At 34.5% G+C, this 25151-nt stretch overlaps 3 protein-coding genes across 6 annotated transcripts; 2 read left to right on the top strand and 1 right to left on the bottom strand.

Annotated features, from left to right (window-relative positions):
• The first annotated feature begins 1697 nt into the window (after nt 1-1697).
• LOC123208869 (phosphatidylinositol N-acetylglucosaminyltransferase subunit A) lies at nt 1698-8087 on the top strand. 3 transcript variants are annotated; one of them, XM_044626482.1, is made up of 10 exons: nt 1705-1990; nt 2238-2296; nt 4330-4464; nt 4651-5223; nt 6199-6353; nt 6557-6647; nt 6772-6888; nt 6976-7079; nt 7663-7753; nt 7857-8087. In XM_044626482.1, exons 3-10 carry the CDS (start codon nt 4348-4350, stop codon nt 7941-7943), a joined length of 1335 nt encoding a protein of 444 aa, XP_044482417.1. In that variant the 5' UTR covers nt 1705-1990; nt 2238-2296; nt 4330-4347; the 3' UTR covers nt 7944-8087. The 3 variants fall into 3 exon arrangements, with proteins under 3 accessions (XP_044482416.1, XP_044482415.1, XP_044482417.1); XM_044626481.1 differs by having other exon boundaries at nt 1698-1990; nt 2241-2296; nt 6772-7079; XM_044626480.1 differs by having other exon boundaries at nt 1698-1990; nt 6772-7079.
• A 290-nt stretch (nt 8088-8377) lies between these two features.
• Nucleotides 8378-15533, bottom strand: LOC123208871 (OVARIAN TUMOR DOMAIN-containing deubiquitinating enzyme 12-like). Of its 2 annotated transcripts, XM_044626483.1 has the most exons (12): nt 15233-15533; nt 13741-14227; nt 13501-13673; nt 12995-13068; nt 12782-12836; nt 12609-12686; nt 11938-12012; nt 11738-11811; nt 11601-11649; nt 10430-10514; nt 9350-9406; nt 8378-8711 (listed from the first exon to the last, which is right to left on the bottom strand). In XM_044626483.1, the coding sequence occupies exons 2-12, from the start codon at nt 14063-14065 to the stop codon at nt 8686-8688; spliced, it is 1071 nt and encodes a 356-aa protein (XP_044482418.1). In that variant the 5' UTR covers nt 14066-14227; nt 15233-15533; the 3' UTR covers nt 8378-8685. The 2 variants fall into 2 exon arrangements, with proteins under 2 accessions (XP_044482418.1, XP_044482419.1); XM_044626484.1 differs by lacking the exon at nt 12609-12686 and having other exon boundaries at nt 15233-15524.
• A 2708-nt stretch (nt 15534-18241) lies between these two features.
• LOC123207304 (ABC transporter G family member 28) lies at nt 18242-25048 on the top strand. The gene is given in 15 exon segments (XM_044624669.1): nt 18242-18663; nt 18753-18829; nt 19060-19344; nt 19933-19996; nt 20085-20231; nt 20425-20459; nt 20673-20746; nt 21187-22088; nt 22467-22763; nt 22981-23375; nt 23378-23465; nt 23766-23914; nt 24166-24455; nt 24530-24663; nt 24749-25048. Coding segments are annotated over 15 exon segments (3312 nt in total). The 5' UTR covers nt 18242-18445; the 3' UTR covers nt 24906-25048.
• Nucleotides 25049-25151: the final 103 nt, after the last annotated feature.

Below are 25151 nucleotides of genomic sequence, written 5' to 3'. Positions count from 1 at the left end.
CGGCAAGCAGAGGAAGAAATAGATTACATTTCTTCATCTTTGTTCCAGCCACACTATTTCCTTTTTTCATAAAGACAAAACCCATGGAGGATGAACAACACCTGGAGGAAGGCTTCTCGGCAAGTAAAAGAGGAATCAGAGTATGGTTCTTCTTCTTTGTTCCAGCCAGCATTTTTGCTCTCATCATAAAGTCAAGAACCCTGAAGGACAAGCACCGCCTGGAGGAAGGCTTCTTGACAAGCAGAACAGGAAGAAGGTAGCAGCACCAGAAAGTAACATGCAGTCCATCCCAAAAATCAGCGCCTCCAGCATTTTTTCTGTCACTCTTGATCAGAACGTCTTCAATGAACTTCTTGGGAATCCAGCGAATTTTTATCCAGCACAGGAAATGCACTAACTCAAGGAAAGGACACCGGCCATTAACCTTTAGGGCAGGATTGAAAAGACCTGCAAAACCGAAAGCCATGTTAGGAGATAAACTCCAGCCGAGCACCAAGCAACCTCCCTCAGCTTCTATCAAAAATGCATTGCGGCAGCCCCCAATTTTGGACAACAGTATCATCTCCATTGATTTGTTGAATTTTTTTGAATTCTCCAGCTGTCTCCCTTACATAATATTAATCTTGTAAACGAGGTCAAACGGGGTAACTGTGTCTTTATGAAGAAACTAGGGCCTATATGTGATAAAAGATTGTTGTGGACTCCAAAGTATAGTTCAAACCTCAGGGACTACAAGGTTATTTTCCCGAGTCGGCATGTATCTCCGTATCTTGCCCTTGCTCCTTTAAAGGCCTCCTCGCCTGCAATTTTGCTCCTTCTCGGCTGCTGCTCTGGTCTGCTTATTAATGTTTTCTCTTTGAATAACGCCAAATCTTACCTAAACTATGTTGAATTATCAAAGTTTTTTAATTAATTATGAAAATACTATTTACCCATCCATAAACAATTAAAATTAATGATAGTGAAAGTAAAATCGTTATTTTATATTTAATATTAAAAATAAACTTAAATATGATTTCATATCCCCCTCTAAATTTAAAAAAACTAACTTTTCTCCTTTAAATCAAGTTTGAAAAGATCACATTTCCCTCCTAGGTTTAGTTTTCAAACCCTTTCATTTTTTTCGATGTCATCACTGATCGTCTCTCCCTCCCAACAGTTTCTCTTCCACTTACGACCCTCCTCAACTCCACCCCAACCCATCCAGAGTAAAGAGACGTCGTCTGAGAAAAGAAATTATCTTTCCAAACAAAGACAAAACCACTCGTCATCTTCTGGGAAGACGAGATCGATCGATCTCGTTTTCTAGATGATGAAGACGAGATCAATCGATCTCGTTTTTGTCATCTATGAAGACGATTTCTCTTCCCAGATGACGTCTCTTTGCTCCGGATGGGTTGGGATGGAGTTGAGGAGGGCTATCGGTGGAAGAAAAACCATCAGGAGGAAGAGACGGCAGGCGATGGCACTGGAGAAAGTGAAGAGGTTTAGAAACTAAACCTTAAGGGGGTATAATCTTTTCAAATTTGGCTTAGGGGAGAAAAGTTAGTTTTTAAACTTTTAAGGGGGCAAAAAGATTAAATTTTTAGGAGTTAGGGTTTTATTAAATTTAACTGACCATGGATGGATAAATGAACCATAATTAAATACGGAAAACTTTGAGATTTCAGCATAGTTTGGGGAAGAAATGTCGTTTGGCCTTTAAATAATTTCTGCTATAAATAACAGAAAATTGCAGGAAGCGGGATCTTCAAGACTAAATGATCTTATTATTTTTATTCTCTTCTTATGGTCAAAGGTTTCAGAAATTAAAATTTTCTAAATTTATCTTTTTCGAAACTTCTATACTCCTTCATCCTTTAATAACAGTCTTTATGTTCGATTGTCTAGGCCGGTTTTCCTTAAAAAAAAAAAAAAAGTCTCTGTTGTGATCTTTTTGCGACCGTCTTTCTTATTTTTTCTACTTGAAATATTTATGTCTGTTTATCAGGTGAGGGTTTTTCTTGCTGGATTGCATCTTGGTTTATAAATATTAAAAAACTTGTTATTGGGATATTAGTGCAATGCCAGTTTTTTTAATTGAAATTGGTACTTAATCGATGGGTAGTTTTGTTTTGGTAATTTGTCTGATGGGTTGCATTTGGTTTCATCTGGGCTTCGCTTATTTTTGCTGATAAGCGTGGAAATTAATTTCTTTTACTTAATTGTTGTTTTGACTGGGTTATGTTGATCTCCAGAAGATTGCGGCACTGAGATTGTGTCTCTGATTGAACAAATTTCATCTTAGCACACTCAGGTAAGTTATAATCTTATGTTAAGTTCACTTTTTTTTTTTTCCTTCTAAAGTTAAATTTCTGTGTAAGCGTGTTAGGTGTAGTTTAAACTGTTTGGATTTTAGGCTAGCAAATTTGATCATATGTTCTTTTTGAGGAGATTTAAGTACCGTTTGATTTACTTTTGCATTTTCATACTGAATTATTTTATTTTTCTAAATGTATATTGACAGATTTGATTCTACAGATTAGTGTTTGCTAGTGCATTTTTTTGCTTTTGAATTATTGCTTGTCCGTAGCTGAAGAGACCCAATTATTGTTGTCAATTTTTAAGTTGGAGAAATTATTAATTCAAGTTATGGTCACAGAATAGGGTGTAGTTTGACATTCTTGCTTGGTACTTTAGGTTGGTGGTTCTTCTGAAGTGAGTCTGGATTTTTTTTCAGTGAACTATCTTCCATATAAGCTGTAGTCCTCAAGTTCTGTGTTGGAGTTGATCACTGCAGTTGCACGTATTATAGATGGATACACATAATGTTGGAATCAAGTGGAGGGATGCCAATTTTTAGGTGTAAGGAAGGAGTGAGATGCAGAACAGAAAGGATTGAGTGCAATTCCATTTGTTTTTCTAGGCATTGAATGGATGTTTTGCATTGTCTTGGAGATGGAATTAGTGCATACACGTGGGAATTAGATTTTAAAACACTGTTGTGTTAATTTTGAGTCATAAGGAGAATTAAGTGTTCAAGCTATCTGGATAAAAAAGAATTGTTATGTACCTTAATCCCCAAGCTTATCTCTGGCACCATCTGCCTCACTCATTGGAAAATAGATCATTATGCTTTTCAGACCTTGTTAGACCCTTGAATAATTTTGGAACATTGTAATTAAATAAGGATTTCGGTAATTAGGAATATTAGGATTGAATTTCAGTCATTTAGGAGTATTAGAATTTAAAAAGTAATTTGTGTTACATCCCTAACATAATAATTGTGTTGTTAAAGTTACATCTATTAACTCGACTTTAGTTTGAGGCTAATTTATAAATTGATATATTTCTTCAATAAAATGGTCCAATTCCATAGTTGATTTATCTCTATTTCTTTTGATAAGCATCGACAAACAATTATAACACCGTTTTCGTTAGGTTTAAAGCGTTCTTTTTTTCATTATCACTATTCACTACTATTTTCATGTAATTTTTTACAAATTCTGGGCATCTTATATTGCTTTACATCTGCACAAATAAATTATTGAATTTTATGGGTTAATTTCTTTGGTTAATGTTACATATATAAGTGAATTTGCATAAAAAAATTGTCAATGAAGTATTATCCTAAGCATTGAGATTATCTGTAGGATTTTCCTTTTTTATCTATAATTTTTCTTCATCTTGTTTTGTATGGGGATTAATTTGCTCACAATTGCATCAGTGGAACATACCACACACACATATTTATATATTCTAGTTATGTGGGTGTCCTAAATTTGTAGAATTAAGCTCATGAAAATTTGCTGCATCTTTTGCCTATTTATGTTTGCATTTTCCTTTTCCTGTAATCCCAAAAAAATTGGAATGTGAATTCTCAGTTGATGAGGATTAAGGGGTAGCTGCGAATATTAGAAGATACTGATTTCAACGGTTTTTTATTTTTATTTTTTTGTTCGACTTTTTGTATGGATGTTTTATGGTAGGTACCAATAAAATAGATTTAAAAATCAGAACGTTTTCGTTATAGATTCCAGAAAATTACATGGAAACTAAAATGAAATCATTCTGATTTTTGAAGATTTATATTGTTTTAATTTAATTTGGTATACAGAAATGGGAAGTATAACTCATCAATCTATAGATACAGTGGTGAATATGTTATTATTATTCATTTAAGAGCAATGCTATGTATACCTAAAAATGAGTTCCAAATTGGGTACCAAGATAATATGTCATCATATGATTGGGTGTTACGTTTTCAAAATCACCTAATTACATAATGCCCCTTCCATTGTGTATTTATATTTCCATAATTTTGGTAATCAGCTAAATGATGGATTGCAGGCGAGAAATCGGACTTCAATGGCCAATGAGAAGCATAGGATACTGATGGTCTCTGATTTTTTCTACCCCAACTTTGGCGGTGTGGAGAATCACATTTATTATCTTTCACAATGTTTACTCAAGCTTGGCCATAAGGTCAGACTATACCCACTGTTTCTGTCTGTATCTGTAGCTATAACATCTTTGATGCTATTCCAGATAAAATCTCCCTTGAGCGCTTTTAGTAATTAGCTTCCTGCAAATCAATGGGTTGTTTATATGTTCTACATTCTTGATTGTTATTTATTAGATAAGTTATTTATTATTTATATGACAATTTAGGTGGTGGTTATGACTCATGCTTATGGAAACCGCTCTGGTGTGAGGTACATGACGGGTGGCTTGAAAGTTTACTATGTACCATGGAGACCATTTGTTATGCAAAATACGTTACCAACCTTTTATGGGACACTTCCAATTATTAGGACAATCCTTATTCGAGAAAAAATATCTCTGGTGCATGGACATCAAGCCTTCTCAACCCTTTGTCATGAAGCTTTGATGCATGCACGCACTATGGGATACAAAGTTATTTTTACTGACCATTCACTGTATGGTTTTGCTGATGTGGGAAGCATTCACATGAACAAAGTTTTGCAGTTTACTTTAGCGGATGTAAGCCAGGCCATTTGCGTTTCTCACACAAGCAAGGAAAATACAGTGCTAAGATCTGGTCTGCCACCAGAAAAGGTTTTTGTAATTCCAAATGCTGTGGACACTGCTATGTTCAAGCCTGCTCCTGTGCGACCTGGCAATAATGAAATTATTATTGTTGTGATTAGTAGATTGGTTTATCGTAAGGGTGCGGATTTGCTTGTTGAAGTCATTCCAGAAGTCTGCCGCCGTTATCCCAACGTGAGTAATTTGGACCGTGATGTTGCTTTTGGGTGTTTTTTTATGATCTTATGCCTTTCTATCACATGGATTTGTTCGCTTGACATGGGATCAGTGTGAATTAAGCATTGTTTCCACTTGCTCTTTGCATATTGGGACCTTGCTTTTATACCAGTGAATTGGCAAAATTAAGCCACTAACGAGTAGGCATTACTTGGCAGTAAATTGTCCCTGTGGTCAAATATCTTATTTCCATTTTTTATTGTCTATTCATTGTATCCTCTTATGCATAATTTAGTTTTCCACTTGATTCTAAATAAGATGAAGATTCTTCTCATCTTGTTTGCATATCAACAGATGCACTTGTGGCTAGATGTTTTGGTAAATAATTTGTGTTTCTTTGACATACTGAATGATTTGTTAGAAATTTTCTTCAGCACCTCAGTATATCAACAGATACAATTTTTCTTTTTTGGAATTGCAAAAGGTGCTTTATGTTTGTTTCTTTTCAAAAGAATGATTGATTGTTGTCCTGTTAGCGTTGACTATTAATTCACGAATACTATGTGTGTCAGCATTTATGTTTCATGGAGTCTTTTATAATGGAAAGGGATGTAGATCATGCTAATGGTAATAAGTTGATGTAACTGGTGTTTTCTGCTACTCTCATTTGTTTTCTTAAGTTATAGGCTATAATCAAAAGTCATATGGTAAATTGGACTTTATATATGGACCATTGGATAAATTATTTTTTTCCAAACGGGTGGACAATATTATGCTAGAGTTCATGTATCATAATCTCCTCCATTTGTCCTGTTTAAGTATATTTTGTTTTTTTGTTCTGAGACACATCAGTTCAATGAATATTAACTAATTGTTTTTCTTTTTAGTTCAAACATATTAAACAGGAAAGTGATATGTTTGGCTGAACTTAATGTTTTGGCATACTAAGTTATTATTCACTCTTCAATCCCCTTTTTGGAAACACACTTCAAGGTTCGTTTCATTGTTGGAGGAGATGGACCAAAACGTGTGCGGTTGGAAGAGATGAGGGAGAAGCATTCTCTTCAAGATCGAGTTGAAATGCTGGGTGCTGTACCACATGCTCATGTACGGTCTGTTCTGATTTCTGGCCACATATTCTTAAACAGGTGAAATTCCTATGGATGATATATCTTTGTTATTATTTTTTATTTTTGAGCTGCTTAACCAACTTTTGTGAACTTATGATTATATATATCATCTATTAGTTAAATATGAAGATGAAGGAATTAATTAGTCTGGATTAAGAGATCTTAATTTTATTTTTTCTTGTTGATTGTCTTTTCTGATTGTTCACCTTCCTTTATGACAGTTCTTTAACTGAAGCCTTTTGCATAGCTATCTTAGAGGCAGCTAGTTGCGGATTATTAACTGTCAGTACACGTGTGGGAGGTGTTCCAGAGGCATGTATCATGAGATGTCCTCTGTACCTAGTCAATTTTGTTTGTAATATCTTAACAATTATGCTAGAATAATTAAAAGTTTCTGGAAATCTTAAGCTGTTAACTAATTATCCCTGTGATGTAGGTTTTACCAGATGACATGATTGTACTTGCTGAACCAGACCCTGTTGATATGGTACTAGCGATTAGGAAGGCGATATCTATACTTCCTAAGATTGATCCACAAGTTATGCATGAACGTGTGAGTAACTTTTATGTAGAAGAATTTATTAATTTTGAGAATTTGACTTATTGTGTAATGACCAAAGGATTGTTTGACTTTTTCCAGATGAAGAAATTGTATCATTGGCATGATGTTGCCAAAAGGACTGAGATTGTGTATGACCGTGCATTAAAATGCTCCAACCAAAATCTTCTGGAGCGTCTCTCACGGTAATGCTGTTAAAAAGTTTCATTTGAATAGATGATGATCATACAAAAGTTTTGTGCTGCAAGTCTATTTTGTGAATTTAGTGTGGATACGATGTAAATCATCATGATGACTACCTGTTTAATCATTACTTGAAAAGTTTGATATAAATGCCTCATAAACAATGGACATAATTGTATTTTTGGTTCTCTTGTACTGGGAATTCAGTAGGAAAACTTCAACCATATTTATCATCTTCACCTTACGGTACCCAGCAAAATGTTTGGTCACCAAATGAAGTCATTTCTTTTGGATCTTATCTAAAGTGCAGAACTTACTTTTGTATAAGCTCATCTCAATGTGTAAATTTTTGGTTAAATAACTTAGAGTAACACTTTACATACTTATTTTAAGTACACAAATTGGTATACACTTATATGATATTATGCGATTAAGTGTTATTTTATCATGAATTCAAAATCACTCAATCACATAATAAAACATATCTACTGTGTATCTATTTATGTATTCAAAATAGATATACATAGTTTTATTGAATAACTTAATATTATTTCTATATGCTGCTTAGAATACAATGTTTGTCAGGTACCTCTCCTGTGGTGCTTGGGCAGGAAAGCTTTTTTGCTTGGTCATGATCATCGATTATTTGCTTTGGCGTCTTTTGGAATTATGGAAGGTAGTTTTATCTCTTCCTTGGTTTTTTGTGGTCTTGATTGGCAATCCACATGATGATGTTTTGCATTTGCTTCTCATTTGTTTTCCTTGGCATATCATATCAGCCTGCTGAGGATATTGAGGAGGTACCAGATATTGTTCTACCCTATCATCAAGATGGAGAAAAGTTGCAGAATTTCAATGAAGACTAATGCCGGAGATGATTATTTTAGTATGTCTTAACGGACATGGAAATACTAATTTAGTTTAGCCAAAACCAACCAGATTCTTTCCGAAGGTGTTTCTCTGAATCTACTTTTTCTTTTTCTTGCCTAATACAGTCCTACTTTGAGTTATGTTCAACTCTTCGAATTTTCAATTAACAGAATATTAACAATTTTATTAAAAAAAAAAAAAAATTGATTTATCAAATTTAAAAGGCTAAATGACTATGTATCAGCCCAGGTTTGATGAAATGGTAGTTTTCATCCTTTAAGTTTCAAAAAGTTAAATTATCACCTGTTGAGTGAGTGAGTGACATAAATGAATGCAGTCGAGTTTCAGCTATCTGAAGAAAGTTTACAATGGTTTGCTAATTTCAAATGATATTGGTTCACACCTCATCAAAAAAATTGCGATCAAATAATGAAATGTCATGGGAAAGAAATTTTGGAAATGCAACAGAGATTGTCTGTCTACATTAAAAGGACATATACAGATGAGGAAACTGGTTCACAAAGAATTGAACTGCTTGTTTGTAATTTCATCCGTCCTTAAAATCAGAATAGAATTGAATCTGGTTCAGAAAGAGTAATGAGGAAACTGCATCTTCTAGTAAAAGCAACAAACAAACATTTCCAGCCCAAACACTAGAGAGAATGAAACCCATCATTACCACCAGCAGTACTCATTCTGTTACATCAACTGCTTGTTTGTAAACAATCGCCACCGCTTCTACTTGGTTTCATATTCAGGCTCCTCTGGAGAAGCAATGGCAAATATGAAGCATTGTTAATCTTTGAAAACACAAAAGGTACATGAAAATGGTTAGATAATTCCGATAGACAGAGACATTTAACATGGTTTCAAGGGGCTGATCACACCTTGAAATGGTTAGATTATTCATTTAACGTGGTCTCATGAATAATGATATGGAATGCAAAGAAGCAAAGAACCAAGCCTGGCTGTCATCGCTCATCCTATGTTACCAAATAACTAGGCAATATATCAGCAAAATTGGTTATCTGGATGGTCCTATTCAGTCTCATTTTGTTGAGAATCAGTTTGAAAGATTAAATTCAATAACTTGTTTGACAGAGCTCTGATTACAAAACAATGGTAATTCGGTTTTTCAGATTTTAGAAAATCTGTAACATAAGACTGCAAAAAGAGCACATAGTTTGTCAGAATCTTACAGCCTCTGTGTGACAGACAAAAATTTCTAGGTCAAACATATAAGAAATTGCACAATTATCTGTTTTCAACACCTCAACTACTTCTAGAAACGCAAATAACAATCTTAGAACTTCTCATCTCAAGTCCAGAGAAACTCATTTCCTTCATGCGAGTAAAAGAACAAACACTGGACATGGTCAGAAGTACAAGAGTGGATATTTACCTCCTGGTGGGCAAATAGAGTTGTAGTGCACCTCTGCCCAAAAGCTCAGATATATTACTGCCCAGGACACATAACACGAAGCTATCGTCAATTTCCCATTGGAAAACACAATGGTAAAATAGTGTAATAAAGAAACAAGAAAATTTCCTTACATTCCTTTTAAAACATGTTTCACCCCATCAATCTTGTAAACAGCCACATTAAAGAGTACTAAACATGAAAATGAGAAGGACAAAAAAAATAAAAGAGAGAGAGAGAGAATAATGGCTGGCTGTGGAGAAAATTGAGGCTCAGAGCAAGTGACTGGCTGAAAAAGCAGATATCCATAACTGAAGTTCTAGCTAAATATGTAAGTTTTTACAGAGAAACATGATATGCTTACAATTACAGTGATGCATTTACTTCTGATACTGAACATCCCACTCATTTTCTCAAGGGAAATTCCCCTCCAACACAGTTAGAAAAAAAAAGGATTAGCCTTTGCAATTTCATAAAACAAGTTTTCTTAACCATCATATGAATCTGAAATGAAATCCATTTTATGAAGCCGCAATTAGAGTCCAATAAATAAATTAATCCCAATCAAGCACTTACATCCAATAATTTAGATGGTGCCTTACCTTCATCTATGCAATATGGGTCCAGTAATTGTCAATATAGGTCAAGGGAATAAAAAGGGCCAGTTGTGACACAGCAGCAGGATTAAATTAAAAAATCAACATCAACCTTATCTATCGAACGAGAACACAGGGCATATAATGAATTTTCCAGGGGTGCACAGCCATTGGCCCTTTCAGGATTTAATATCAAGAGCAGAGAGTACCCTATAGTTTACAATTTAACAGTAAAATTTTTTATGAGGCTTTAGTCTCAGTTTATCATTTTATTCATTTCATTCTGGATAAAACAGTAATCTCAATTATTATGAAGTAATTAAAATTCATAGCATAAAACAAAATCTTGATTAACAATGCGATATAATACATAAAACATTGGAGATATCATTTGCAATATAAAAACCAACCAAAACAAGTTTAGCAAACTAATCAAACATTTAAAGCAATAAGCCCACAAATGTACCTCGATTTGACCTCTCAACATCAGGGAGAATCTCAATATAGCAAGTGTCCTTAAAAGATGTTATTACAAATATTTTCACACCATACTGCAGCAAATCATTAACGTGTATTAGACAACACAATGTGTATTTAACAAACACCAACAAAGTAGACAAGTTGTTCATTCTTGCGATGTTTATCATGCACATCAGGTTTAACTGTGCTCAACTTCATAAATCATGCATGCAAGAATTGATAGCTTTTAGAAATAATATTTACAATACAATTCATCCAACTCACAAGCACTTGCAATACTATGGAACTAGGGTAGTAGACACACACAGGTAAAGAATGCCCCATTTACCGCAGGCATGAAAGCTGAATTATTATTCACAACATGACACATGAGTTCAAGATTTTTAGATTGGCCCACATGGACTGCATCATCAAGTAGGAGAGAATATCCTGATATGCAACTTTCAATAACATCCAGAACCACCAATTAACCCCATAGGATAAGAGCAATACTGATATCCCACTTGTGTAAGTTTTATTTACTCAACAAAAGCCAAACACTCTCTTTAATAATTGTTCAGTCTCAGAAAAACAATAAGTTTCCTACAATAAAACCCCTCCCCAGACTCTTGGAAGGAGGAAAAATGGTTCAACCAGCAACAAATGTCTTAAATGTTGTGTTATACTTATTCCTCAAAAATTTCCAGATATCACCCCTTTTGTTTGGAGCAGATACCTTGTATTCTGGTTCGAGTGATATCCAAGTAACACCAATCAAGGGTAAAGCAAATATTATCAAATGCCATGATGTTAATAGAGGATCTCAAATCTTTCTTTTGTTATGGTTCCACATAATTCACTATATAATTACTATGAGCTAAGTCATATGTTCTGAAAATTCAAGTCCCAAACCTTTCATAAGGTTGTAGTGCCTGCCAATAGAAGCATAGTAGTAGCATGCAAAATTCTACTGAAACCATTTTCATACAATTGGCATGAGCAAATCAGACCAAAATTTATTTTTTAATGTCGCTAGTCTAGAAACTATTTCAACAAACAACTTTCAAGAATTAACCAGATATAGTGATTCACACAGAAAATTGATACACAGAATTATGAAACTCATGGTAATAAACTGGTGCAAAAACAAAAGGCTAAAATAAAATCATTAAGCATACCAAATCTGCAGCAGCCTGCAAAGTGACATGATCACCCCATTCACCACTCCTACATTTGTCCACAAGATAGCAAAGAAAGGTCAACTCTTACCCAAATGCAAGAAAGTTCAAGTCAATTAAAAGGTGCAGGGAAATACTTGGACATCTTCTCCAAATAATCACCATAGGCCATGGGAACATATCCCTCATATATCTCCAGATAAGACTTAAGCTGATAAATCACGATACAGTGAAACAAAAAAATTACCAATTTATGTAAACCCTTATGCCCATAAATACTTTGAACTCAAGCTTCTATCACTGTTGCCAAAATTTAATGTAATAAGCAAAAGCCAACCTGATTTACAACTTGATGCCTGACAAATTCATGGTGCTCAGGAGTTCGATAAATTTGGTCTGATAAAGCGCGAAACTGGTTACATAAGAAATTAATGAGAAGTCATGTGTAAATGACCTTAAGCACCATATAAACACAGTTCATCCTGATACAAATAGAATTATACCATTTCTTAGGAGAGTGTCAAGGAAAAGCACCACGTCAAATATTTGTGAGCTCTAATGATAAGTTAAAAGCATTACATTCTAAGAAACATTCTTGGCTTTTAAAGACAATTGGTAAAGCATTAAGGTCTCTTAATAACAACAGTTGCACAGACAGCATCAGACATGCATGTTAAATAAGACCTAATTTGAAAAAAATAAAATAAAATAAAACCAAAAGATTCAAAGGCATCCACAGTTAAGATACAGAATCAGGTCTTCACTAATGCCATGCTAACTTAGAATCATGTAGAACTGTTGTTGAGAAACCACTGATCCAAAAAGTTTATACAACTCAACAATTAAACTGGGGACTCGAAAACAAGATCTCTTCATCAACTTGACTCCACAAATGATAAGAAGGAAAATAATTGAAAGTATTTTGATTATAGCAGGTGAAGCAGTCAAAAACATGAAAAAACATAAATGAGGGCCCAGCTTACACAACCGAGTGAGATAAAACCATACTGTGGAAGAAAACATATGGCAAGGAGAACATAGTTTGCAACACAAACTCGATCTTCTTTCGCTGAAGAATCTGCTGATCTTCCATTTTACCAAATAACTAGAAAAATTAAACATTACAGCTTTACGGAACCTAAGGCGCACCAAGACATACATGCTGAACTTGGAAAGCTAACCTGGCAATTCCCATCTCCTTGAACTTTGCGTTCAACCAAATCATATACCTGCAATCTATAGAAGAAAAAACATTTGCTTACAAAAAAAATAAATTATCCTATGACACCCTAATACCTAGCTAGAAGGAAGATCTTATGATAAAAGGGAGGATAAGAAGAAAAAGTAAAAGTATCTGCAAAAATGTAAATGGGTAGAAAAACAAGATATGATACCTCTCCAGTAGCCTCTGGTGATCCAAAGTTGCTTCATCAATAGATGGTATTTCTCTGTTAATTCTAGGAACATGCTGCACAAACGACAAAACAAATAAGAAAAGTCAAAACATAGAGAAAAAGCCAATTCAGGATGCAATAGTGATGCTAAAGTGTGTAACAAAAATAGCCCAAGCTAACCAACATGCCTGCAATGCAGGTATCAATCTTGTTGACCATTTCCCTTGTAAGGATACTGAAGATTATTTATATATATATGATTACTCACAACGAAATTACCTTTCTGAAATTTCCAGACAAAAAAAACGAAATACTATACTATACAATAAGATTAAACTTAGCAAACATGCTTTAGGTAAATTTTCGATACAATAGCAATCAGAAGTTATGGACCAGCAGGAGTATGTTATCTCAATTCTAAGCATGCATAAAGATGGAAGTCCTCCAAAAGTTTATCAGGGAAAAAATGTGAAAGCATTACAGCAGTTCTTAGATGCTAAACTTACAGGAACAGGAACCATTCGATTCAACCTTTTCCCTACTTCAGTATCAGCTGCATACTGTTCTATCAGCTCTAGTGGATATGACCACTCCTCTCCATAGTATGACTCTTCTTCAGGGCTAGAACATAAACTGGAAGGCTGACTATCATCTGCCTCTTCCTGGCCACTCTCCACACCTACAAATTATGAACAACATAAGCACAGTTTACAAGAGTGATTTTCACTTTCATATTTGACATTTACCAGAACAATAGTTTGCTGCAGACTGGCAAAGCCAGTCTTCTTGAAAATCAGGTACTTGCAAGTTCTCTTCATCTCCACATGGAGACTGAGGTACTTCAACAACTGCAAGTTGTGATAGTTCTTCTTGAAGTGCATGAGCAATAAGCTCATCATACTCTACATTGCAACATTCAGCTTCATAATGATCTTCCCCAAAATGTTGTCCATAATTGTCCACATCATCTGGTGAAATAGTATCACCATACCCAGAACTATAGTATGGATCACTTTCAAACAGTTGGAGACCCCACCAAAGAACATCTGGATCTTGCTCATACATAATCATTTGCAGTGTAGACAAATTCTTCAACTTAAAACAAATTTGCTGCAATGGAACAAACTCTACTCCCAAAATCAATATTGGTGGTAAGATACCAGGGCGTTGTTTTCACTTATTCAAAGACAATATATGGTCTTCCAACAAGTAAAAACTGGTTCAAAATTTGACCTGAAAATCAAGTAGTTTTACTTAACTATTTCAAACCTAAAGTAAAATATCCATAATTGTCTACAATAAATCATTCAAAACCTAACGATTAACTATCAAAAGTCACCTTCTAATACCATGAAGCCTATCTAAAGAATGATTGTCTAAAGTAGTAACTTGTTTGAAATAATATAAAATTCTGCGCTGACAATGGCCAATGTAAAAGATTAAAAAACTCTTCATTAAATAATAATTTGATCTTGGTTCTAAAATATAGAGTTGACAACCATAGAATGTACAATCTTGTATTCTTGTCTACTGTAGAATATACTTATAATGAAAAACTAATTTAATTTTGTTAAAATTTATTTGTAATTATCAATTATATTTTTTTTTCCTTTTTTCCTTGATAAAGAAATAAAAACTTGCAAGCATTAACATGATACAAATCGATTAATTTTGTCAAGCTACCTGACCGAAAATAATACTATAGACACGTTTTACTTGATAAAAAACTGCCACTGAAATTCAACATACAAGCAGAAAAGAAGTTAAAGAAATCGTAATTGTCCCATCAGGTTACAGCACCAAACTAAATGAAATTATGCAAGGCATGAAATACACAAGAATCACATTGTCATCGTGCTAATGAATATTAATATAAGCACGTGCATTAAAGCGATGATGTCAAAATTTAAACTAAATGTAGAAACCAATAAAGCGATCGACAAAGCTTCACCGAATAACGACAATGGAAAAATCAGATCAATACGCAACGCATGAAAGAAAATTGCTTTTTTTTCCTACCTACCTAAGGGTCTTATACTCTGCTTCTGTGGACGAGAGTGCCACTAAGTTTAACACTGAGCCTTTAACCTCTCAAACCAGGCTCTAGGAGCCTGTTTAAGTCTTTTGAAACATAAAACATGAATATTCGAAGCTAAAATTAAACTAATTAAACTAATTCCGAAACTCAAACGACGGCATTACAGATAATTCGATCCAAACACAGATTAAGCGACGTACCTCAAAATATGGGATTATATTTCGAATTCAAGTAATTTAGTTGCATTTACATTATACATTTGATGAACAGAGACCGCTGAGGTAGAAAGCGCCATCGAGACGCCACGGAATGAGAGAAGAAGCGAAAGATTACAATTAAAAAGGGCCAAAACTGAGAGAAAATGAAAAGACAAACAAAAATCGAAAATGTAATGGTGAGTGATAGTGACGGACGTCACGAGGTTACTGATGAGCGGTTTCCGACAGTGAGTAGACACTAATCGAGAAAGTGAGCGACAGTGAAAGCGTTACTTGACGGCCAAAGCATCTTCCTTCAATTTCATTTGCCCATCTCTGCTGACTCACTCTGTCTTGTTACGTCCATTTGTCGCGCCAGTGTATTACAGTTTTCTGTTTCTTTTTTTTTTTTTTTTTACTTTTAAGAGTTAAAAAAAAGAATTCAAATCAAATATTTTACAACGAAAAATTAATTAATATATTTTATATTGTAAAAAGGGAGTTTTTAGGTTTTATTTTATTTGTGATTTAAATATATAATATAAAATAAGTTAATATTTAAATATAACAGAAATATAAAATGTAATGATGACTTTGTAGACCACTTAAGTATTTTTTAAAATTTATATTAAATAATATTATTAGAAGGTTTAAATTGAAGATTTGTAAAAAGTAATAGTTTTTAATTCGTTACTCAAAATAGTAATATTAGATATAGTTTTTCTCTTTATTTTTTCAAAAAATCCTTTCAAATAAAATAAATTTTATATTCTCCAAAGATTATGTGGGGATATGTGAATAGATTCAAATGGAAATGAAATGACACTGCACGTGCCAATGTGGGCACAGAGTGGGCCTCGTTAATTCTGTAAATGTGGGGGATTTGGACCGCTAAAAGAATTTGGTCAGGCCGAATAATAGAGAAATAAAGAGTATTATTGGCCGCTCAGCTAATTAAACTTTCGGTACGAGGTTTTATGGTTGGGTGAAGGCCAAAAGATATAAAGTATGTTATTTTCTCAAAAAAATTTTTATTAACTTCAAAAGTTTTATTTACTTATCTATAGTTATATAAATATGTTAATTTTAAAGATAAAAATATTATTTAATATTTAATATTAAAAATAAATTTATATTTTATTTTAATTTTTTCTAAACCCTAAAATCTAATAATTTTTTTTAAACTCAAGTTTTCAAAAATCGTATTTTTCTCCTAAAGTTTTCAAACTTTCAAATCCAATTTTTTCTAAGACAATCAACGATCTCCAAGCATTGTTTCTTCCTCTCCAATGTATCTCCCTTCTAACGTCATGAACGTCATCGTCAACGAAGACAACTTATCTTTGTTAAAGACAACACCTCACGACGTCGAAATGAGCATAGTCGAAAGAAGTACATGCTAGAGGGGAAGAAGCAATGTCTGGAGATCACCAATCATAGCTAAAAAAATTGGATCTAAAAATTTGGAAATCATAGGAGAAAAATATATTTTTTAAAACTTGGGTTAAGAAAAATTGTTAGTTTTTAGGGTTTGAGAAAGGGGGATGATATACCTAATGAATTCAATTAATTTTAACTGTTCATGGATGAGTAAATAAAATTTTTAAAGCTAACAAAAAAAAACTTGGAAAATCAGTATACTTTGGGGGGAACAAGTCCTTTGGCCTTGGGTGAAAAGTGAGTAGTAAATTCTTTTATTGTTAATTAGTATTATATGTATAATTTTATACATAAATAATAATTTATAATTATGTAATTAAATAATTAAAAATTAAAGATAAAATAATACTTAATCATATAATATCATTATTTATATACAAAATTATACATATACCTATATTGTTTACAGTAAATGCTCCTCAACAAATACACGTTTTTTTAATAATTATTTTCTATCAATTATTTGTTATAATATATTCTAAAATATATACTTTACTCATGTAAATTATTATTGATATGTATTGATTATTTTGATTTATTTATTTAAATAGGATTTATCATATATAAAATCATGTATTATATAAATATTTATACATATTTATTTTTAATAATATTAAAAAATATATCGATGAAGCCCTACATCTACAAATACTACCCCTATGATAAGCCATGTGGTGATTCTTTTTCTCTTCTATCTTTTTCCTCGCTTCTCCCTCTTGAAAAGTCATTTGACACTCATTTGATTATTGATTGAATTGGAAGATGATGAGATCAAGCTATTTTCAGTGAAACCCAGAATTTGGATTTTATCCACTAGAAAATATTAGAAAATAAAACGAGACACAAAAAATATTATAATTTGGTAAAATTATTATAATATTTTAATTTCAATATTTGTTACCTAAAATAGTAAATAAAAACATAAAACCTGTTGTGACCTGAAGTCCCACATCGCTCCCGTACAGTCCACTGAGCGTGTATATAGGTAGGAGCCAGAAGCCCTTAACTCAGTTGAGGTCTTTTCCCAAAGTGAAGAAACAAAATCGTGCGGCCTGAAGCCCAAAGCGGATAATATCGACTGGGTTGTTTATAACACGTTATCAGCACGATTCGCGATGGGAGAGTGTGTCGTGACTTGAAGTCTCACATCGCTTTCGTATAGTCCATTGAACGTATATATAGGTAGGGCCCAGAAGCCCTTAACTCAGTTGAGGCCTTTTCCCAAAGTGAAGAAACAAAACCGTGTGGGCCTGAAGCCTAAAGCGGACAATATCGACTGAACTGTTTATAACAAAACCAACCATTTATATCCCTTACATTATAGGCTAAAGTAGACATTTAAATAATTAAAAGAACAATTCACATTTCCCGGAATACTAACGTCTAACTTTTAAGGCAATTTTGTCTCGAAATGAATCATAAGGGTAAAAGAGTAATTGTATACCAGCTCACCTCTCCTGGTTTTAAACAACATTTGAAAATATTGGTGGCGGAAAATCTCCCATTCTCTCAGGGAGGTAAGGTAAGTAGTAAAATCCTCCAACCATGGACGTCCACGTCATCATTTCTGTTCGTCTCCTTCATTTCCGCCAAATCATTCTCCCCGCCATTTCTTTCTCAGAAAAAACTAAAAATTACCTGCCAGGCAGAACCCTAGCTCGTGGCCTTTAATTCTCCATTTTCATTCTTAGTTCATGAAAAGCACTCTGTTGAATCAAAAAGCAGCGTAGATTTCTTTTCTGCTGCTGTTTACCGTTTTTTCCGAAGGTAGATATCATGAACAGAGAGAAGGTTCATCATGCGTGTACAGCTCTCTCTGCATCCGTAGTCTCTGTGTTTTTGCTTTGTTTATTACGCCCAGTAGCTTGCCAAAATACAGGCAATCCAAAATACAATCAAGTTTACTCGGGTCTTGTCGAGCAGAGCATAGCTAGCGTCACCACCACCTTAAAAAGCGACGTCACTAAACATCTCGGATTCTGCATTCTTGACAAGTCAGTATTTTCTTTCATTTTTAAGAATGTGGTTCAGATTACGATCCAGTGTCACAAATTTAGCTTCTTTGTCTTTTGAATCAATGCAGAGACAATGATTGGGATGAGGCATTCAATTTTTCAAAAAATCCAGAATTCTTGGCCTCTTGTGCCCAGAAAAGCAGAGGTAAAAATCTCATAATTCCATTTTCTTAATAAAAATTACATTGATTTGTATAAACAGGTAAACTTAATTCAATGGCACTTTTTTTAGGGTAATAATTTCTTTAAAGAGTTAGCTGAAAGAAATATGATTAACTTAGTTGAATGAATTCATTAGCCATTAAATTTAGAAAGTCTTTGCACTGTTAACAGTCTTATTTCGATTTTTGTGTTTTTGATTGTTTGGATCATTAGGGGACTTGCAACAACGGTTGTGTACAGCGGCAGAAACGAGGTTTTACCTTAGTAATTTTTACACCAAAGAGCAGGGTTCATCATCAATGACATCCCATTATTTAAAGCCTAACAAGAACTGTAATTTGACCTCATGGGTTTCTGGATGCGAGCCAGGATGGGCTTGTAGTGCTGGGGAAGAAAAGACGGACATGAAAAATTCGAATGACATGCCTATCAGAACTGAAGATTGTCAACCTTGTTGCGAGGGATTCTTCTGCCCTACGGGTTTAACTTGCATGATACGTAAGTTTGGGGGAATCATCAATCCTTTGAATTTCTCTGAGCTTTGCGAAAGCTGTTTTCTCCATGTTTATGTCACTGCAAGTTATCTCTCATAGTATTGTTTACTTAGAAACTACGCGGTAAAATATCATTTTTAGGGACATTTCTATTGGAAGTTTTGTAACATCAAAACTGGACGTCATGTATGTTACAACTTAGATTAAAAGAATCTAGTACGTTCTTTGAATAAAAGAAATTCTTAACACTTGTCTGTCCGAGCATGGCTCATATAGACTATCAGGGAGCCAGACTTTATATCAAAAATTTAGAGGAAGAGGATTTGGTATTCACTAATAAAGTTCCATGAAACTAGAACTAAAATTTGTGCACTTCAATATAACTTGATTCATTACTGAACTTGAAGTCAATTATGCGAAATGCAGAGATCTTATTGATTGCAAAAAAAAAAAAGCTTTCTTCTAGGAAGTCTTCTTGATTCAGATTTTGAATGATGTTACACGTTTTTTTTAAGAATTCTTAGTCGTTTGTTCTTGATGACATTGATTGTTGCTAACTTTTCTTCGTTGTATTCTGCCCTTTTGGCTGAAGCTTGTCCGTTGGGATCTTACTGCCCTCTTGCAAAACTCAATCAAACTACTGGTTTATGCGACCCGTAAGTTCGTTCTTGTTTACATCTATTTCATCTTGTTTTTGTTCTACACTGGCATACATTAATATTTATTAGCAGAAACAATTTGCAGTTACAATTACCAATTACCTCATGGCCAACCTAATCACACCTGTGGAGGAGCACATGTTTGGGCCGACATCGGGAGTAGTACTGAGGTATTCTGTTCAGCAGGATCATATTGCCCGACTACGACCGAAAAAATTCCTTGCAGTAAAGGGTAAGTGTTATCCCAAACTTCTAAAACTTAACCTTATAATCACTAGTTCAAAACATGTTTCTTCGTTGCTCCATGGCTTTGACTTCTGCCACAATTTCTTGGTGCTTTTTTCTTTCTCATTTTGGAGACCTCAAAATGGCCATCAATTGCCCGCTGTATTACTAAACTTATTAATTTATATATTTTATTTCAGGCATTATTGTAGGCTGGGTTCAACTTCTCAACAAGGTAAGCTTTTCCTTGACCAGTACTACATTGCAAATTGAAAATCATATTTGGTATCATCGCTTCAAGATTCTTATGCTTGAAAGAATTGATGTGGCTTTAATTGGTACTGGGTATATCTGTCAATAAAGGAATATTTTTTTGGACTTTACGTTTATTTACTTCGTTAAGTTTGTTTACTCAGAGAGCTTATCACCTTTTCAACTGGTTTTGCAGAGTGTTTTCGGTTGGCAACTTGTCATCCCAATTCAACAACACAAAATATCACTGCATATGGCATATTATTGTTTGTGAGTGACTACTTCACCATTCAATTCATTATCACTGATGATAATGGTGATCTTCAGAGACTTTAAATCTGCAGAATAAGCTATTATGTCACATTGAATTATGACGTTAATTCATGATAGAAATTGCTGCCTCAGATTCACTCATTGCAAAGCAAATTAGCAGCCCATGGAGGATTAATTTATGTGAAACCAGAGGCATGCTAAATCTTTTCAAAAGCTTAAGAGAGAAACATAACACGCTGTATTTTTCACATTACTTGTTTTCATCTTTGAAACTGCAAAATGAAAGTATTCAACAGTCTTAGATAGAAGAGCCATTTATTTGTTTATATATGCTTTTCCTGAATCATCAAACAACCATAGGCCTTCAATCTCTGCTTAGTTTGTTTTTCTAATTTATTTTGTGACGTTTAAGTCTAACCCTTCTTTTTTCAATGTAGGCTGGAATAAGTCTTGTGCTTCTTATGATATATAGCTGCTCTGACCAAGTGATAGGAACTCGGGAGAAAAGGCAAGCACAATCCAGGGAAAAAGCAGTTCAAAGTGTAAGAGAATCAGCACAACATGAAAAATGGAAATCAGCGAAAGAAATTGCTAAGAAGCACGCAGCTGGTCTACAATCACAGCTATCTCGAACATTTTCTCGAAGAAAATCTTCAAAGCTTGAGTCTCTGAAAAGTGTAAGTCATGCTAAACCAGGAACAGATGCTGCCCTACCACCCATGCCAACCGCTGCTCCGCCTCTTCGTGTATCAAAAGATAATAAAAAGGAAAAAAGTAAACTCACACAGATGTTAAATGAAATTGAGGACAATCCTGAGAATCAAGGTGGCTTCAATCTGGAGATTGGAGACAAAAATATTAAAAAGCATGCACCAAGGGGTAAGTTGCAGACTCAAAGCCAAATGTTCAGGTATGCGTATGGTCAAATTGAGAAAGAAAAGGCTATGCAGGAGCAGAACAAAAACTTGACATACTCTGGGGTAATCTCAATGGCCAATGACATTGACATCAGGAAGAGGCCTCCTATTGAGGTCGCATTCAAAGATTTGACAATTACTTTGAAAGGGAAAAACAAACATCTGATGAGGTGTGTGACTGGAAAATTATCCCCCGGCCGAGTTTCAGCTGTGATGGGCCCATCTGGGGCTGGAAAAACAACATTTCTCTCTGCTTTAAGAGGAAAAGTACCAGGGTGCATCATGACTGGCGAGATTCTTATTAATGGAAAGGCTGATTCAATTCAATCATACACGAAGATTATTGGTTTTGTGCCACAAGATGATATCGTGCACGGAAACTTGACTGTGGAAGAAAATCTATGGTTCAGTGCAAGCTGCAGGTACATGAAATTTAATCCATCATCCAGTCACATACATTTCGAACAGGTGCATCTTTTAAACTATATTGATTGCGTATACTCATGCAACAAATCCTTGAAGGGTGGAAGTTGTGCATATGGATTCCCAATGTGAATTTTGAAAGCACCGCTACGACCCTACTTCAGCGTATGATCAAGTTTAAATTTTAAAGAAAGAAGCGTTGTTTGATAACCTATTAAAATTTCATACAATATTTTGTATTATAATCAACTAATTGAACCTTCAATTCTAAGATTTGAAGATGATATCAGAAACTTTCATTCACAATTAAACCCTATATACTTTATTTGCAATAGTACCCTTTTCTTTTTAATTAACTATGTCGCTAATTATTGTAGACTCGCCGCTGATCTTCCAAAACCAGAAAAGGTGCTTGTTGTAGAAAGAGTAATCGAGTCCTTGGGGCTTCAGCATATAAGGGATTCTCTAGTTGGGACAGTGGAGAAGCGAGGGATCTCTGGAGGTCAAAGGAAACGAGTGAATGTTGGACTGGAAATGGTTATGGAACCTTCACTTCTAATATTAGATGAACCGACATCTGGTCTGGATAGCTCATCTTCTCAGTTACTTCTTAAAGCCCTTCGACGCGAAGCTCTTGAAGGAGTGAACATCTGCATGGTGCTTCACCAACCAAGGTAAAGCTTACACTTTACAGTTAAAATAAAGTACATTCCAAGGATGCAGTATTTGTCAAGTTTTCCTCTCTTATTGTGTTTGTTCTGTTATTAAATGGTTGTAGTAAGATGAATTTAGTTTATCTTGCCATAGGTTGTATTATTTTTTACCCGGTAAATGTTTTACATGGCTAAAAGCATTTCTTTTTTCTTTTTTTTTGTTCTTTCCCGGCTTCAGCTACACCTTGTACAGGATGTTTGATGATTTAATTCTTCTTGCTAAGGGAGGTCTTACAGTATATCATGGACCAGTGAAGAAAGCTGAAGAGTACTTTTCTAGCCTTGGAATTAATGTTCCTGACCGTGTCAATCCTCCAGATTATTTTATCGACATTTTGGAAGGCATAATAAAACCAAATACTAGTTCAGGGGTTACTGACAAACAACAACTTCCAGTAAGATGGATGCTTCATAATGGATATTCAGTTCCCGTGGATATGCTAAAGCTTATAGAAGGAACGGAAGCATCTGCAGAGAACATTGTTAGTGATAATGTGCCTGATGGATCAGAAGTTCATTCTTTTTTTGGAGACTTTTGGGAGGATGTAAAATGTAGTATTCAGGTTAAGAAGGACAGATTCGAACGAATTTCTTGAATTCGGGGGACTTATCTCAGAGGATAACCCCTAACGCTTTCCAACAGTATAGATACTTTCTGGGCAGGTACATGCTAAATCTTAGTTTCATGTTAACCGCATTCCAGCCCCCTGTTTGTCTTGAATCTTGACCTGTCAATTTTGTCATCTTTCTTTTACCAAGACATGTTTATTGAATCTTCTTTTAGAGCTCACAAAATATGAATTTTCTATTTGAGCATAACATAGTGTTTGGGTAATCGGGGTAAATGTAATCATCAGGAATTTTAAGAATTTCTGTTGGAAATTTTTTATATTTTAAGAGTAGGGCCATCAACTTTGTCTTTCTTCTAGTGACTCATCCTTTATAAAACTGGCTCCTTTTCAGGGTTGGTAAGCAGCGGCTACGAGAGGCTAGAACTCAGGCGGTAGATTGTCTGATCTTATTACTTGCTGGAATCTGCCTAGGAACACTGGCTAAAGTCAGTGATGAAACTTTTGGCTCAACGGGGTATATATACACTGTGATTGCAGTTTGTAAGTTCAAATCTTTTGGTTTCTTGGACCTGCAATAGTCTTAAGATTCGTTTAATTCAAATTGCAATTTGCCTATTGACTTCTTTAGAAATGTTGCAATCGCTGCACTGCATTGAATGCACTTCCTTGAAATTTTGGACTTAATTCATTTAATATTGGAATATTTCATAACTCAAGTCGTCTAGCCTGCAAAGCTTATTAATTGGGTCCCTTTTATAGTTATTTCTGAGCGAAGTTTGATACAATTGCAGCTCTCCTGTGCAAGATTGCGGCGTTGAGATCTTTTTCTCTAGATAAGCTTCACTACTGGAGAGAAAGTGCTTCTGGCATGAGCAGCCTGGCTTACTTTCTTGCCAAGGATACAGTCGACCATTTCAATACAATCATCAAGCCTCTGGTGTATCTTTCCATGTTCTACTTCTTCAACAACCCACGATCATCTGTGATCGATAATTATCTTGTTTTAGTCTGCTTGGTGTATTGTGTGACTGGTATAGCATATATTTTGGCCATCTGTTTTGACCCAGGACCAGCTCAACTGGTAAGCATATTGGTTTTCACACGCATCTATGTCGCCTATTCTTCCTCTCATAAGCCCAATTTTGTTTACTGCAGTGGTCAGTGCTTCTTCCAGTTGTTTTGACTCTAGTAGCAAACCAAAATGACGCTGAGGCAGTTGTAATGAAACTCTCCAAGATATGCTACACTAAATGGGCCATGGAAGCCTTTGTGATAGCAAATGCTAAAAGGTTTGACATGACTATCTTCCCGATCAGTATGCATATAAACTTTTGAACAAATTCATGATTGTTGATTTTAATGTGCTTTTTTCAGGTATCCTGGAGTCTGGCTAATAACAAGATGTGGTACACTTTTGGCCAAAGGGTTTGATATTACAGATTTTTTTCCAAACCTAATATACCTTCTTATTACCGGTGTTCTTAGCCGTGTATTTGCTCTCTTTTGTATGTTTTCCTTCCAAAAGAAATAGTTTCAGATTCTTTTTGTTTTCAATCCACCCTTCCTGTACAAAAAACAGGATTCTTGAGGAGTTGTTGCGCCTCTGGGAATCCATATGTAGCATATCTAAATATGCTGGTTTTATCCTGTATACACAAATGTATTTCTTACTGTTAATAGATGGCTTAATCTTGTATTAGGTGCAGACGTTTCTACTTTAGTAGGCTTAAGAAATATGCTTGTGGTTGATCAATTTTATGATTGTTGAACAAGTTTT

Source organism: Mangifera indica, chromosome 2 (genome assembly GCF_011075055.1).
Source record: "Mangifera indica cultivar Alphonso chromosome 2, CATAS_Mindica_2.1, whole genome shotgun sequence".
Classification (NCBI taxonomy): domain Eukaryota; kingdom Viridiplantae; phylum Streptophyta; class Magnoliopsida; order Sapindales; family Anacardiaceae; genus Mangifera; species Mangifera indica.
This window is presented reverse-complemented; position numbering and strand designations above follow the sequence as displayed.

What these genes read in the sequence shown, in the direction of transcription:
- LOC123208869 (XM_044626481.1), top strand. Translation starts at nt 4,348, where the DNA reads ATGGCCAATGAGAAGCATAGGATACTGATGGTCTCTGATTTTTTCTAC. An exon ending in TACTCAAGCTTGGCCATAAG is followed by an intron (nt 4,465 to 4,650) that starts GTCAGACTATAC and finishes ATGACAATTTAG; the next exon opens with GTGGTGGTTATGACTCATGC. An exon ending in GTGTGGGAGGTGTTCCAGAG is followed by an intron (nt 6,648 to 6,771) that starts GCATGTATCATG and finishes CCTGTGATGTAG; the next exon opens with GTTTTACCAGATGACATGAT.
- LOC123208871 (XM_044626483.1), bottom strand. Translation starts at nt 14,065, where the DNA reads ATGATTATGTATGAGCAAGATCCAGATGTTCTTTGGTGGGGTCTCCAA. An exon ending in AAGGAGATGGGAATTGCCAG is followed by an intron (nt 12,687 to 12,781) that starts GTTAGCTTTCCA and finishes GTAAAATGGAAG; the next exon opens with ATCAGCAGATTCTTCAGCGA. An exon ending in CTCTATTTGCCCACCAGGAG is followed by an intron (nt 8,712 to 9,349) that starts GTAAATATCCAC and finishes TTGCTTCTCCAG; the next exon opens with AGGAGCCTGAATATGAAACC.